This window comes from Dipodomys merriami, unplaced genomic scaffold, assembly GCF_024711535.1.
Source record: "Dipodomys merriami isolate MVZ:Mamm:240054 unplaced genomic scaffold, mDipMer1.0.p SCAF_2, whole genome shotgun sequence".
Classification (NCBI taxonomy): domain Eukaryota; kingdom Metazoa; phylum Chordata; class Mammalia; order Rodentia; family Heteromyidae; genus Dipodomys; species Dipodomys merriami.
In genome coordinates this window covers 8,665,305-8,678,295 of record NW_027203381.1, presented here as the reverse complement: position 1 = coordinate 8,678,295, position 12,991 = coordinate 8,665,305, and the positions used below count along the sequence as shown (strand labels likewise).

Below are 12,991 nucleotides of genomic sequence, written 5' to 3'. Positions count from 1 at the left end.
TCATTAACTTTTCTTTTTATGAGCCTGGTTTCTGTACCCACGATCATTTTGTATGCCTTTTACCTATTAGTTTCTCCATATTTCTTTGAAAATATGAAGGACAGCATATCCAAATAATCCTAGAAATTTGAGATTACTTCATAGTGTGTAAATATGTGAATAATGTTGTTTACAGTATATCCTGATACCCAACAACATGCGGATTTTTTAATAACAAAAAGTTTTGACTTCATCAGATTAAAAATTTAGGTCTTGTTATATTGTAGTTGTGTATTTATTTTCAAGATAAGAAAAGCATTTCACTAATTTTCTTGCAGTACTAGGGCAGGGACTGTGTTTGCTGGGCAAATGCTCTAATCATTTGAGCCATATCCCCAGGCCTTTCCATTTTAGTTTGGTTTTTAGATAACATCTTATGCTTTTGTCCAGACTTGCTTGGATCTCATTTCTCCTACTCCGCCTCTCACATAGTTGGGATTATAGGCACGTGCCAACACGCCCAACCTAGTAAATTTTTTAAAGCATATTGAATAAGTGAAACTATAATGAACAGAAAAAATATTAATAGCTCCAAACTAATTGACTCAAGATTGCAAGTTTGACTTATACTAACTGGGAAGCTTCTGTTTCTTGGAGTCCCATATCCCCAGGGCTTGGTTTGAATTCAGGCTCTCCCAGAAAGCCAAGGAATAACTCAATGACTCAACATACCCTCACTCCTCACCATGTACATGTAGTCATAAATGGCATCAGAGGGGCATAGAGAAAAGCATACTGTAATAGAAACTATTGCTCAGTTTTCTTCTGATTATTTTTGGGAGTTTGTTGCCAGTATAAAGAAATCTTCTGCTCAACCTAAGCTCTCTTGAAGCTTTAGATTCATGCTAGTTTTTAACCCATTTAAGTAGGATTTCCATTGGAGTTCAGACCAATTACTTAATAAATGAATTGTTGCCAGGTAACTTGGTTGACACAGAGATTTTTTTTTAGGGGGAAAAGAACCACCATTTTTCTCCTTGTTGTCTGTTTGAAGAGTCCACATTAAGTTTTTGTTTTGTAATAAGAAAGGAAGTAGATTTTTTTTTGCTACTCAAAAACTGGGGGGAAAAATGTCTTGTTTTTAACAACCCCTCCCATGGATTTTCTTTAGTAAAATGGCAAAACTGGAGGAGCTTGAAGAAGTTGATATCAGTGGGAACAAGCTGAAAGCCATCCCAACAACGGTCATAAACTGCAGACGCATGCATACGGTGATTGCTCACTCTAATTGCCTTGAAGTCTTTCCGGAAGTTATGCAGCTCCCAGAAATCAAGGTATGTAGGTTAGTCTAGACATTCTTGGCTTTGAGTCAGCAAAGAATGTTGATTTTCCTAATTTATTAGCTCAAGATGTTTATGCTTTTGTTGAATTTAACACCAAATCAAGATCCTTGTAGTTACTACATCCTGGCTGAAAGTGACACCCTGTTGGGTCAACAGAGTTCAAAACAAAACCGTGAGCTAGATGTTCTGAAATTTATATTCCTGGGCTCTGTCCCTAATTATTGGAATAACATTCTTCTAGTCACCCAGTGCTGGTCTCCCTATCGAGTAGTCCTTAGACTCACATATTTCCAGGGCATTTGCCAATGAAGGCTTAGTCAATTGTGAGAACAGTTTAAAAAAGTTAATAGTACCACTACCTACCCCTGACCCTTCACTTAGGTAACATACACTACCACAGTAAGCAGTGATAATTCCCCCACAGAGCATCATTGCTGTCACCAAACATTCATTTCAACTTACAAGGGTAGAGAAACTAAAGCCACCTCACAACTTTCTGTTCCTTTTTGAGGTTCCAAAACCTTTGTATATAATATACTTTTTACTTTATGTCAAGCATTACTAATTACCAGTTTTACATTCTAATCTTTTAACTGGGGATAAAATGTAGTCCTCCTTAGCCATTCACTTTTTAGGTACTTTCTGATACAAACCTTATATATCAGATTTAGAAATTCTGCAGACATTTGCATATTCTTTAGCATATATAATTTTTCATCACTACAGTTTTTTAATACATTTATTTGGTTAAGGTGTTTATAAACCATTTTCTAAATGTGCATATGTATGTGCTTTAAATTATAGAATATTTTGCTTTGCTCTTTAAGAGCTCTGTTACCTTGTATGTTACTGTAACATTTTTAAGCTGTTTATTACAAACTGCCAGAAAGACCATGCGTGTATTTTGTTGTCGTACTTTTCACATAAGTGAAGAGTAAGACTCTTGTTGGGGGCTGGTGGTTCACTCCTGAGATTTGAGGATTGTGTTTTGAAGCCAGCCTAGGGAGGAAAGTCTGTGCAACTCTTATCTCCAATAAATGACTCAAAAAGCCAGAAGTGGCACTGTGGTTCATGTGGTAGAGTGCTCTCCTTGAGCAAAAAAAGCTCAGGGACAGTGGACAGTGTCCAGCACTGGAAAAAAAAAAAAAGAGTAGAACTCTTTCAGAGTTAGATCCCAGCTGAAAATTAACCTCTCTGTAAGAAGAGGAAAAGAGTCACTTCTGTTGCAAGGCTGAAATGAAATAATACATATAAAGCATTTGAAACAGGAGTGTCATACAGTCAGAATTCCCTCAATGTCAGCTGTTTTTGATATACATCCCTGTGTGGTTCAACTGTGATGTTGATTATACAGAACACTATTTTGGCTGAAACTAAGCAAGATCCAGAAAAGTTAATACCTAAGCAAATGCCTTTTTGCCTCCAGTGCAGGAAACATATTAACAGCTAAAGCTTCAGGGTTCCTGTCCATTCCTTGGCACAGTGGTGGCTGAACAGTGGTATCTTTCTCAAGGGGGTGTTAAACTGCTCTTTATGTACTATGCTGGTTGATAAGCCTGCAGAGAAAAGAGTAGCAGAAACTCCAAATTAGCCTCCTGGGTGCTGATTAATTTCCTTACCTTGCTTTCAATGTCACATAATTCCTGCGTATAGAGTAATTCACTTTCTTGTTTTAGAATATAATATTTAATATAAATAGTATCTGTGAAGCCCTGAGTTTAATCCTAAGCATCCCCAATCACGCTCTCCCCCCCAGCAAAAAAAAAAAGGCCAAATAGAAAAGTTGGTGAGACCTTCATCTCAACAAATAAGTCAATGTGGAGATCCCAGCTATATAGTAGGGTATATGTAGTATATGGTCCAAGCCAACCCCGGGCAAAACAAAACAAAACAAAACAAAAAACACAAGACATTATGAAAAAGAACCTAAATCAGAAGAGGCTAGAGACTTGGCTCAAGTGGCAGAGCTACAGAATGTAAGGTCCTGAGTTCAATCTCTGTGACTGCTGAAGAAAGAAGAAAGAAAGAGCAGAGGGAGGCAGAGAGGAAGGAAGGAGGGAGGGAGGAGGGGAGGGAGGGAGAAAGAGAGGGAGGGGGAGAAAGATGATGTAAAAAGAATTTCTCAGTTAATGCCTTTACTTCAGGTTCTGCACATGATTTAGTTTTAATATTACTATCTGGTAGAACAACAATTTTTAAAAATCTCATCCTTTATTTCACCAATCCACTTTTATTGTCATAAATTCTACAGTATTCTACAATTTCTGTCCTCAATTTAAAAAAAAAATCTTTTAAGCTACAACATAAAATCTAGTGGCACTATTTTTCCCTCTTGTTTCCCCCAAATATTTTGAGGATTTTTTAGTGGTAGCAATGAGAGTTAGCCAGCAGCTCTTTTGAATAACTGTCAACCAGTGTTTAAGACTATTAAAAATAATAGAAATATAGATTGAGCATTAGCACGACCTTCAGAGCTGGGTGGAAGAACTCATCATCTCTTGTTTCCCCTTCTTCCCTCAGTGCGTGGATCTGAGCTGTAATGAGCTAAGCGAAGTTACCTTACCTGAAAGCCTGCCTCCCAAACTGCAGGAGCTAGACCTGACTGGAAACCCTCGCCTCACCCTTGATCACAAAACCCTGGAACTGCTCAAGTAGGTATTCTGTAAAATACTGGGGCCACTGCTCTCTACCTTGGTGAACACAGTTTGTATCTCTGTACTTGAAAGGACAAAAATAACATGAGGAACGCAAGGAGCAGCTACAATAGGAACTTAAATCTCAGGACTCATGATAACACAGGGATGGTAACACCTAATGCAGGTACTAAGGAAGAATTTTGAAGAGATGATGGGGGGTGGGGGGAAATAACAATTTGGAACTGAATCCAGATTATTATTTTTTTTGTTTTTTTTAATTTTTTTTTACTTTTTTTGGGTCCGGTCATGGGGCCTGAACTCTGGGCCTGGGCGCTGTCCCTCAGCTCTTCAGCTCAAGGCTAGCGCTCTACCACTTGAGCCACAGCACCACTTCCAGCTTTTTTCTTTTTGCTTATGTGGTGCTGAGGAATCGAACCCAGAGCCTCAGGCATGCAAGGCAAGCGCTCTACCACTGAGCCACCTTCCCAGCCCCCAGATTATTATTTTTTAACTGGAAAAGTTGGATTAGTTAGATCCTGTTAAAGTTCTCTCTGTGTTTTTGAAAGAGTTCATTAATACTGCTTCATCATCAACATTAAATAATTTCATGCTGGGTGTGGTGGCTCACACTTGTCATCCTCTGTGATCAGGAGGCAGAGGTCAGGATCATGTTTTGAGGCAAGTCTGGGCATAGTACTATACTCCTATCATCCCCACTACATGGGAAATATAAATTTAGGCCTGGTATAACTGTGAAATCCTATTGCAAAAAGTCGGGGGCCATGGCTTAACTAATAGAGTACCTGCCTGGCAAGTATGACATCTCCCTACCTCTCTCCCCGCCGGGCCTCCACCCCTCCCACCCCAAACGGAATCATAAGTTTATAAGTTGCTTATGGTGTTATCAAGAAGTTTTGTATTAATGTTTATCATAGAACTCTAAATGTCTTTTAGTAGAGGTAACTAAATTATGCTCCACTTGTGGATAGAGTTATTATGTAGCCCTATTGTATAAATTGGAAAATCTCCACAGAATAGAATTAAATGAAAATAAAAATTTCAAAGACATGTGTATATATGTAATTCCCCCTTTTTTAAAAATAGTGTGTGTGCCCACCCTCAAAAAAAATGCCTGAAAGGATGTGTAACAAGCTAAAAAAGTTGTTCTCTGATTATGTTCTCTGTTATGAGTAGTCTTTATTTTCTTTAAACTTCTCTGAATTTTCATTTTGTTACAGTATCTTTACTTTTGATATTAGTGTTTGATCTTAAACCATACCCACAACTTCTTTTGCTCTATCTGTCTGTCTGTCTGTCTGTCTGTCTGTCTGTCTGTCTGTCTGTCTGTCTATTGTGCTGGTCCTGAGGCTTAAACTGAGGGTCTGTCCTTGAGTGTCTTTTGCTCAAGGCTAGTGCTCTACCATTTGAGCCACAGCTCTACTTCCAAATTTTTTTTAGTAGTTCATTGGAGATAATAAGAGTCTCATGAACTTTCCTTTCTTGCCTGAGCTGCTTGGAACATCCATCCTCAAATCTCAATCTTCTGAGTAGGATTACAGGCATGAGCCACCAGCTCCTGGTCACTTTAGTTATTTTTTAGGTATAGTTTCTTTGTCCAGAGCCAGACTTGAACTGCCATCCTCCTACCTAGTGTCTCCTGTGTAGCTGGGGTTATAGATAATGCTTCCTATGGCCAGATTATTGGTTTGAGATGGGTTTTTATTAGCTCTTAGCCCAGGATGGCTTTGAACTGTGATTCGTACTACTAATCTCTACTTCCTGAGTACTTAAGATTACAGGTTTTTGCCACATTTGCAGTTTTGACCATTGACCCACATTAGTCACTGTTTGTCCAGTATCACAGAAAATACAAAGAAGATAAATTTGATGAATGATCCATTACATACAATCTTTGGTTTAGTACAAACTAAACTTGAAGAGCTTTACAGTAGTTCCTGGATAGAATTGGTCTGGTCAGTGCCCACTTGTCATTTAAAATACTTCATGAAAAAGTTGATTTGTTGTACAGTGGAGGAAGCCTGCTGAGCAGAGCATCCTTGAGGAGACATGGAGGCCTGGCTTCCCGCCAGTGGATCACCATTCTGTGAAACCGTGGCCTCAGGCCCTCCACTGGCCAGTCCTCAGTTACCTGATAAGAGTAAGAGGAGCAGACTTCAAAAGAAGGAGGAGGAGGAGGAGGAGGAGGAGGAGAATCTATTCTTGAAAGGATACTTTTCAAGACTGAATAGGTGATCAATCATCAAAATACATTTCCCTTTTCATGAGGACTTTTTGTAAATATGATTTTTATTTTTATTTATTTTGCCTCTCCTGTGGCTTGAATTCTCAGGGACTGGGCACTGTCCCTGAGCTTCTTTTGCTGAAGACTAGCACTTTACCACTTGAGCATAGCGACACTCCTGGCCTTTTCTGTTTATGTGGTACTGAGGAATCAAACTCAGGGCTTCATGCATGCTAGGCAAGTACTCCATCGCTAAGCCACATTCCCCAAAATTTTTATGTTTCAGAATTGTGTCAAGTTGTTAGTGAATGAAACTAGCTTTAGAGAAAAGTTGTATCCAAAAAAAGGTGAATTATGTATAATAAAATCATCTGAATATACTCACAAGCTAGAAATGTTATTTTTTAGATTAAAAAGAAAGGGAGAAAGTATCAAGAACTTAGTATATACAGATTCGTTTTGACATTTATGTTCTATATAGGCATAAATTTTACACTTACCTTTTATGAAATATATCAAGAATAAATCTAAGCCAAGCACTAGTGGTTCATGCCTGTAATCCTAGCTTCTCAGGAGACTGAGATTTGGAGGCTTGAAGTTCAAACCTAGCCCAGAAAGGAAGGTCTGTGAGGCTCTACCTCCATTAAAAAGTAGGGCTAGGAGGATTGGCATAAGTGGTAAAGCACAGCTGTGAACAAGCAAGCCAAGTCAGGAGACTGTGCCTGTATTACACATTGTACAAGAGCTGGAGTGGATGAGTATGTGCTTCATTCTTGAAGATGTGCAGGCATCATGCTGCAGTGCCCCTCAGATTGCTCCTTGCCACCTGCTGTTCAGCTAGGCCACAGACAGAAATTACTTCACTAGAAAAGATTATTGAATGGGGAAGGGGCACTGAGGATTATTTTTTCCTTTAATGATCAGGCTAGAAAACAAAATTGTTTCTATGAAGACTCTGTGATCTGTAAAAATTGCTGTGTACTTAAAAATTATATGTAAGAATTTATAAGTACAGACTGCCTAGCAGACTTTTTTATTACTCAAGTAAAGGTAGCAGTTCACACTTGTTTGGCTTTAATGATTCTCTTTCCTTTTTTGTTCTGTTAGTAATATCCGCTGCTTCAAGATCGATCAGCCTTCAGCAGCTGATGCATCTGGAGCCCCAGCAGTGTGGAGCCATGGTTACACTGAAGCTTCAGGAGTGAAAAACAAGTAAGTTGGATGAAACTTAGGAGCAAAAACTGTTCCTCTGTTTAGTAGGGTACAAAGAAACGTAGGGCTTTTGCACACACTTTTCTCCTGTAAAGTTTCTTTGAGTATGTTTCTCCAGAGTGAGGCTCCTTTATGACATCTGTTTGAACACCAAGCTAAGGCAGTGCTTGGCATCACATACTCCCCTTTTGTGAGAGAGGTTGCTAGGATACCGTGTAACTGACACACTATATCTGTGTAAGACTCCTGTGTTTGGAAAAGGCATAAGTATTGAAATGCATCCCTGCTCCTTTGAAAAGACCCTTTATCTTTTCTCTGAAGCTTGTTTATCAAGCAGAACAGGGATAGCATTAAGGGAGAAGTAGCTTTGATTGTCCATATTTAAAATAATTTACATTGGTGACCAGAGCTATTTCTACAGTCTAAATTAGGTTGGCAACTCCCTGTAATGTCATCCATTTGTCCTGCTGCCAAGTTGTCACAGAGTTCTCTGCCTTAATTTCTTTTTCTTTCCTACTTTCTCCAACCAACCCTCTCTTAAATAAAAATATTGATTTTTTTTCTCAAGAAATGCTATCAAACTTATCAGGCATGCTTACATTATATGAGGGCATGCTAATAAGTAATACTAGGAAAGTAAAGAATCCAGCAATAGTCCTAAGGTATAACAGCACAATATTGAGAATAAAGAAAGAACAGAAAGTGGAGGGAGACCCAATAATAGCTCACAACTGATTAAGAAACTTTAAAAATAAAAATTCCCAACTTGGTATGGTAGTGCACACCTGTCATTCCAGCATGAGGCCAGCTTGTGGAACTTAATGAGACTCTGGCTTAAAAAAAAATTAAGTTTATATAAATTATGTATTAACTACATAAAACAGATATATGAAATATAAGCACATAGCTATTATTCAGCCTAGACTCATTGAATCTGAATGTTTTAAAGTCCCAAGTAAGTGATTCTAAAGTGTTTAGGATTGAGAATTGCTGACTAGCAAGTAGAATGTAGAATGTGGTACTAATGCTGCATGCTGACTGCTTTTCTCTGGGACAGGAAGTAGTATCTGCTCTAGTTCTGGATCTGGAACATTTGATCCCTCCTACTTTCCCTACAGGGTGATTTGGCTGCCTGCTCCTTAGAGGAGAGACAGTCCCCATCTCAGCCTCTGTTCCCTTTGCTCAGCAAAGGCAGAATAACCTAAGCAGGCCAGCCTCAGCTCCTCCATGGTTCTGGCTATTGCCTCATTAGCATGTTCGTTGTACTGCATACCATTAGGTTAGCTGTGTGTTCATTACAGTGCTCACATTTCCTTTCTAGAGGCAATTGCTTTTTAGACTAAAGAATCGAGTATCTTACAAATCCCTACTTATTTTTCCAATTTCCGAACACTGATGTGAAATATAAAAGTGTTTTAAAAATAACCTGGATAATAAACTTTTCTTACCTACTTATCCATATGGATTAAGCAAGTAATCAGTTAGGTCTGCTTTTCTCTGCATAATTCCTCTTCCACAATTTCTTTTTAAAAAACTGTTTGTATTAAAGTATGACCTAAGTCCAGAAAAGTGTGTGAGTAGTGGTGTGTAGCTCTGTGAATTGTCCTAAAGTAAGCATAGATGCAGACTGCCACAAGCTCAGGGAGATAGAAGCTGAACAATGCCCCAGGATCGTAGCCACCTTTGTCCTTGCTGTATTTCCTGTGGCTTCTTTTACTCTGCCAGCAGAGGTATACTGAGAATGTTTGGTATTTTTTTGTTTTGTTTTTTATTTGGGGAGTTTTGTATTTTACATGAGCTGGTTATTTTTTCCTTCTCATCTATTCTATATGTGTGTAAGAGAGAGGAAGAGGAAGATTTCCTTTTGGAAAATCCTTGCTTAGGGTTTATAATATAATCTTTAAGTTATCACAGCTTACCTCCAAGTCGCATTGTATTGTATCATATCGTGTCACGGATAAGCATCTTACAAATATTATTACTACTCCAGTGTTTGTCTCTGTGTTGTTGTCTTCTGTTTTTCTTGTGCATTTGGTGTATTATTTTCTAAAACAGTGTTTCTTAACTTCAGTACCGTTGAGGTTTGGGGGCAGATTATAGAATGTTTTGTAGCATGCCTGGCCTGTACTCACCAGGTAGTAACATCCCCTGTCCCAGGAGAGGCATGTAGTAGTAAGATGTCCCCACCCCTTCATCATTTGTGATGACTACATTTATAGAGATCCACATATCCATCTCTTAAAAGTGCCTTTATTTCACCTTCACTTTTCAAAGCTATTTTTACTAATTTAGAAATCTATGTTGGCCTATAATTTTGTTTTTTTAGGGTTTTTTAAAATCAGTTCTTAGAAGATGTGGCCCCAATCTTTGATGTTCCTAGAGAAGTGTGCAGTCATTCATGTCTTTGTGCCATAGTCCACCCTCTACCATCCTTCCTGGATTTTAACTGTTTGATTGTGGGGCAGGGAAGGTGGCTCAGTGGTAAAGTGCTTGCCTCTCATGCATGAGACCCTGGGTTCAATTCCTCAGCACCACATAAACAGGAAAAAGTTGGAAGTAGGAAGTAGCACTGTGGCTCAAGTGGTAGAGTGCTAGCTGAAATGCTCAGGGACAGCACCAAGGCCCAGAGTTCAAGCCCCACAACTGACCAGGAAACAAACCAACCAACCAGTTTGATTGTGATGTGCCTCAGCTTTCTTCATGCTGCTCTTGTTGGCAGTTTATTGAACTTATCTGTAGTTTTATACTTTACATTGAATTTCAGATGTCTGTCATAAATACTCATTTGACTTTTTTTTTGTCCTCTTTCCAAGACTATCTTCCAAGTCATAGACATTTGCCCTCCACTCATTAATACCTTTTTGTTGTTGTTTTCTCGTCCATGTTTTTCTCTCTTTAGGTTTTTGGGTATATTTTTTATTCATCTGTTTGATTCCTTTTGCTTTTCAGAGATAGGGCCATATATAAGCTCATGTCCCTGTGCTGAGATGGCAGGCAGGTGGCACCGTGCCCAGCTTCTCTGTCATGCAGTTCTGGAACACAAATTACTTGGTCATTTCGATTCTTTGAAGCTGCAGTAGAGAGACTCTTGACCTCCAGTGCGCAGTGGCTGAAGCAGCTCCTCTCTTCCAGCATTTTGCAGGGCAGCCCTCAGCTGCCAGCAAGCACCACCTGCCTCACACGTAGCTCTTGTCTTGATGCAATTTGGAAACTTCCTCCCCAGGAATAAACAGGGCAGACAGCAGGTTGTGTCCAGTTTCTAAAAGCTGTATGTATGTGTCTTACTTCCTTTTAAAATTATTAAAAACTTTTCATATAGCTTTACATTTCATGTTTTCTAATTTTTTTTTTGGAAGGGGTATTCAATTGTAGGGCTTGACTTGTGGCCTAGGCACTGTCCTTAAGCTCTTTTGCTCAAGGCTAGCACTCTACCACTTTGAACCACAGTGTCACTTTCAGTTTTCTGGTAGTTAATTGGAGATAAGAATCTAAGGAACTTTCTTGCCCAGGCCAGCTTTGAACCACAGTCCTCAGATCTCAGCCTTCTCAGTAGAATACCAGAGCTTGGCTCCTAATTATCACTCTGTTTTGGTTAGATGTGCAGATTCTCCTGAATAGCCATTCATTGACTGCATAAATAAAATCAGGTGCCACTGATATAGATGCAGTGTACTCATAATCTGACTGTTGAGTTGAAACCCTTTTGTATAACTACTTAAAATAAATAAAATCAGTGCCTGCCCCTAGTGGCTCGGGCCTGTTGTTGCAGCTACTCAGGAGGCTGAGGTCCACAGAATTCCAGTTTGATGGCTTTCTGGGCAGAAAAGTCCATAAGACAACTCCTTCAAAAAAATACCCATATCTGACCTGGGGTGTGGCTCATGTGGTAGACGAGGACCTGAGTTCCAACCCTGGTCCCAACAACAACAAAATAATAATCAGAAGAGAAAGGTGAGGAAAGGCATGTGTTGTATATGATGCATGTTAATAGTTGTTAATCATAGTGAATCATATTACAATGAATGTTAATTATTCTCTGCAGATAGAAGTTGGTTAGTACAACTTCTCTGGACTCAGTTTACCTATAAATTTGTCTGGAGTCATAAGGAAAGAAGCACTGGGATAAATCCTTAGAAATTACTGTTGAGTTGGTCATGGGGGAGTAAAGATGAGTACACTTATCACAATTCTTCCTTCGTAGGTTGTGTGTTGCAGCCCTGTCTGTGAATAACTTCCGTGACAACCGAGAGGCCCTGTATGGTGTATTTGATGGGGATCGGAATGTGGAGGTACCCTATCTTCTCCAGTGTACCATGAGTGACATTTTGGCTGAAGAATTGCAGAAAACAAAAAACGAGGAAGAATACATGGTCAACACATTCATAGTAATGCAAAGGTAAAACATGAAGTACCTGCCCTCCTGTATTTTCTTGCTCTGTGTGTGTGTGTGTGTGTGTGTGTGTGTGTGTGTGTGTGTGTGTGTGTGTGTGTGTGTGTGTGTGTGTGTGTGTGTGTGTGTGTGTGTGTGTGTGTGTGTGTGTGTGTGTGTGTGTGTGTGTGTGTGTGTGTGTGTGTGTCAAACTACTCCTCAGATCGCAGTCTCCTGAAGAGCTAGGATTATAGTTTGAGTCATCAGGTGCCTGGCTTATAAAAGTCTTTCTGGAATTGGTCAGATTTTTGGAAGTGGACAGATTTCAGTCCAGGGGCCAACACATTATGTTTGTTTCCCCCTTCTTCAGTGTTCAAGACAGGGTCACTAGTAGACTCGACACTTCCACCCACAACAGAGCCTCACTCACTGTGGGAATTAGGGAGTGTCATTTGGGATTATTTGACATTTGTTACTATCACTTAAGTAAAAGAAGTGTGCTCATCCTTTTGCCAACTTAAGGGCTTGGAATTGAACTGTGTATAAATACCATCTTGCAGACTCTTGCTATAAGGGGCCCAGAGTGACAGATGACCTTGGGCTCTAAGGGTCATGGCAGCAGTGGCAATCTGCTCCTCCTCTCTCTGCCAGAGGAGGTGGCTTCATAACCAGGGTACGAAGTGTCTGCTGCACAATGTTGTCCTCTGCAGTTTTCAGAGCCATGCCTGTACTGTGAGTGGTTACCCTTGCAGAGTCTGTAGGTGGTCTTGCAGGTTGTCGGGTGGGAGTCTTGGCCACCAGCCTGACCTCTCTGTCCAGGGGCAGAACCATGACAATTGAACAATTGTAAGAGCTAACGAATACATAGTGAGCTTTTCCTGTGTATAGTCATTGATGTAAATACTTTACAGATCTTCAGTTTTCCCCAGTGAGGCAGGTGTTGCTACTATTATTTTTTGGATGAGACAGAAGTGAAGCAAAGTGCCCTCAGAGCTAGTAAGTTGTGCAACAGGGTTTGTTCTTGAGCACTGCAACTCCAGATGCTGTTCTGGTACCAGGCATATCAGCTTTTCTGATGTAGTCACCACCTTGTCTTAGAGAAAAATGAATCACACACACACACACACACACAAGTCACCACCTTGTCTTAGAGAAAAATGAATCACACACACACACACACACACACACAGTCTTGTATTCAAAACCTCCC

The 12,991-nt window shown here is 39.8% G+C and overlaps 1 protein-coding gene across 1 annotated transcript in view; it reads left to right on the top strand.

Moving 5' to 3' along the window:
- Positions 1 to 12,991, top strand: part of Phlpp1 (PH domain and leucine rich repeat protein phosphatase 1) — a 171,761-nt gene that overhangs the window by 152,935 nt on the left and 5,835 nt on the right. The window contains exons 12-15 of the mRNA XM_070028994.1: positions 1,151 to 1,313; positions 3,843 to 3,973; positions 7,308 to 7,412; positions 11,614 to 11,808. Coding sequence (XP_069885095.1) covers positions 1,151 to 1,313; positions 3,843 to 3,973; positions 7,308 to 7,412; positions 11,614 to 11,808 — 594 coding nt within the window. The remainder of the gene's footprint in view (positions 1 to 1,150; positions 1,314 to 3,842; positions 3,974 to 7,307; positions 7,413 to 11,613; positions 11,809 to 12,991) is intronic.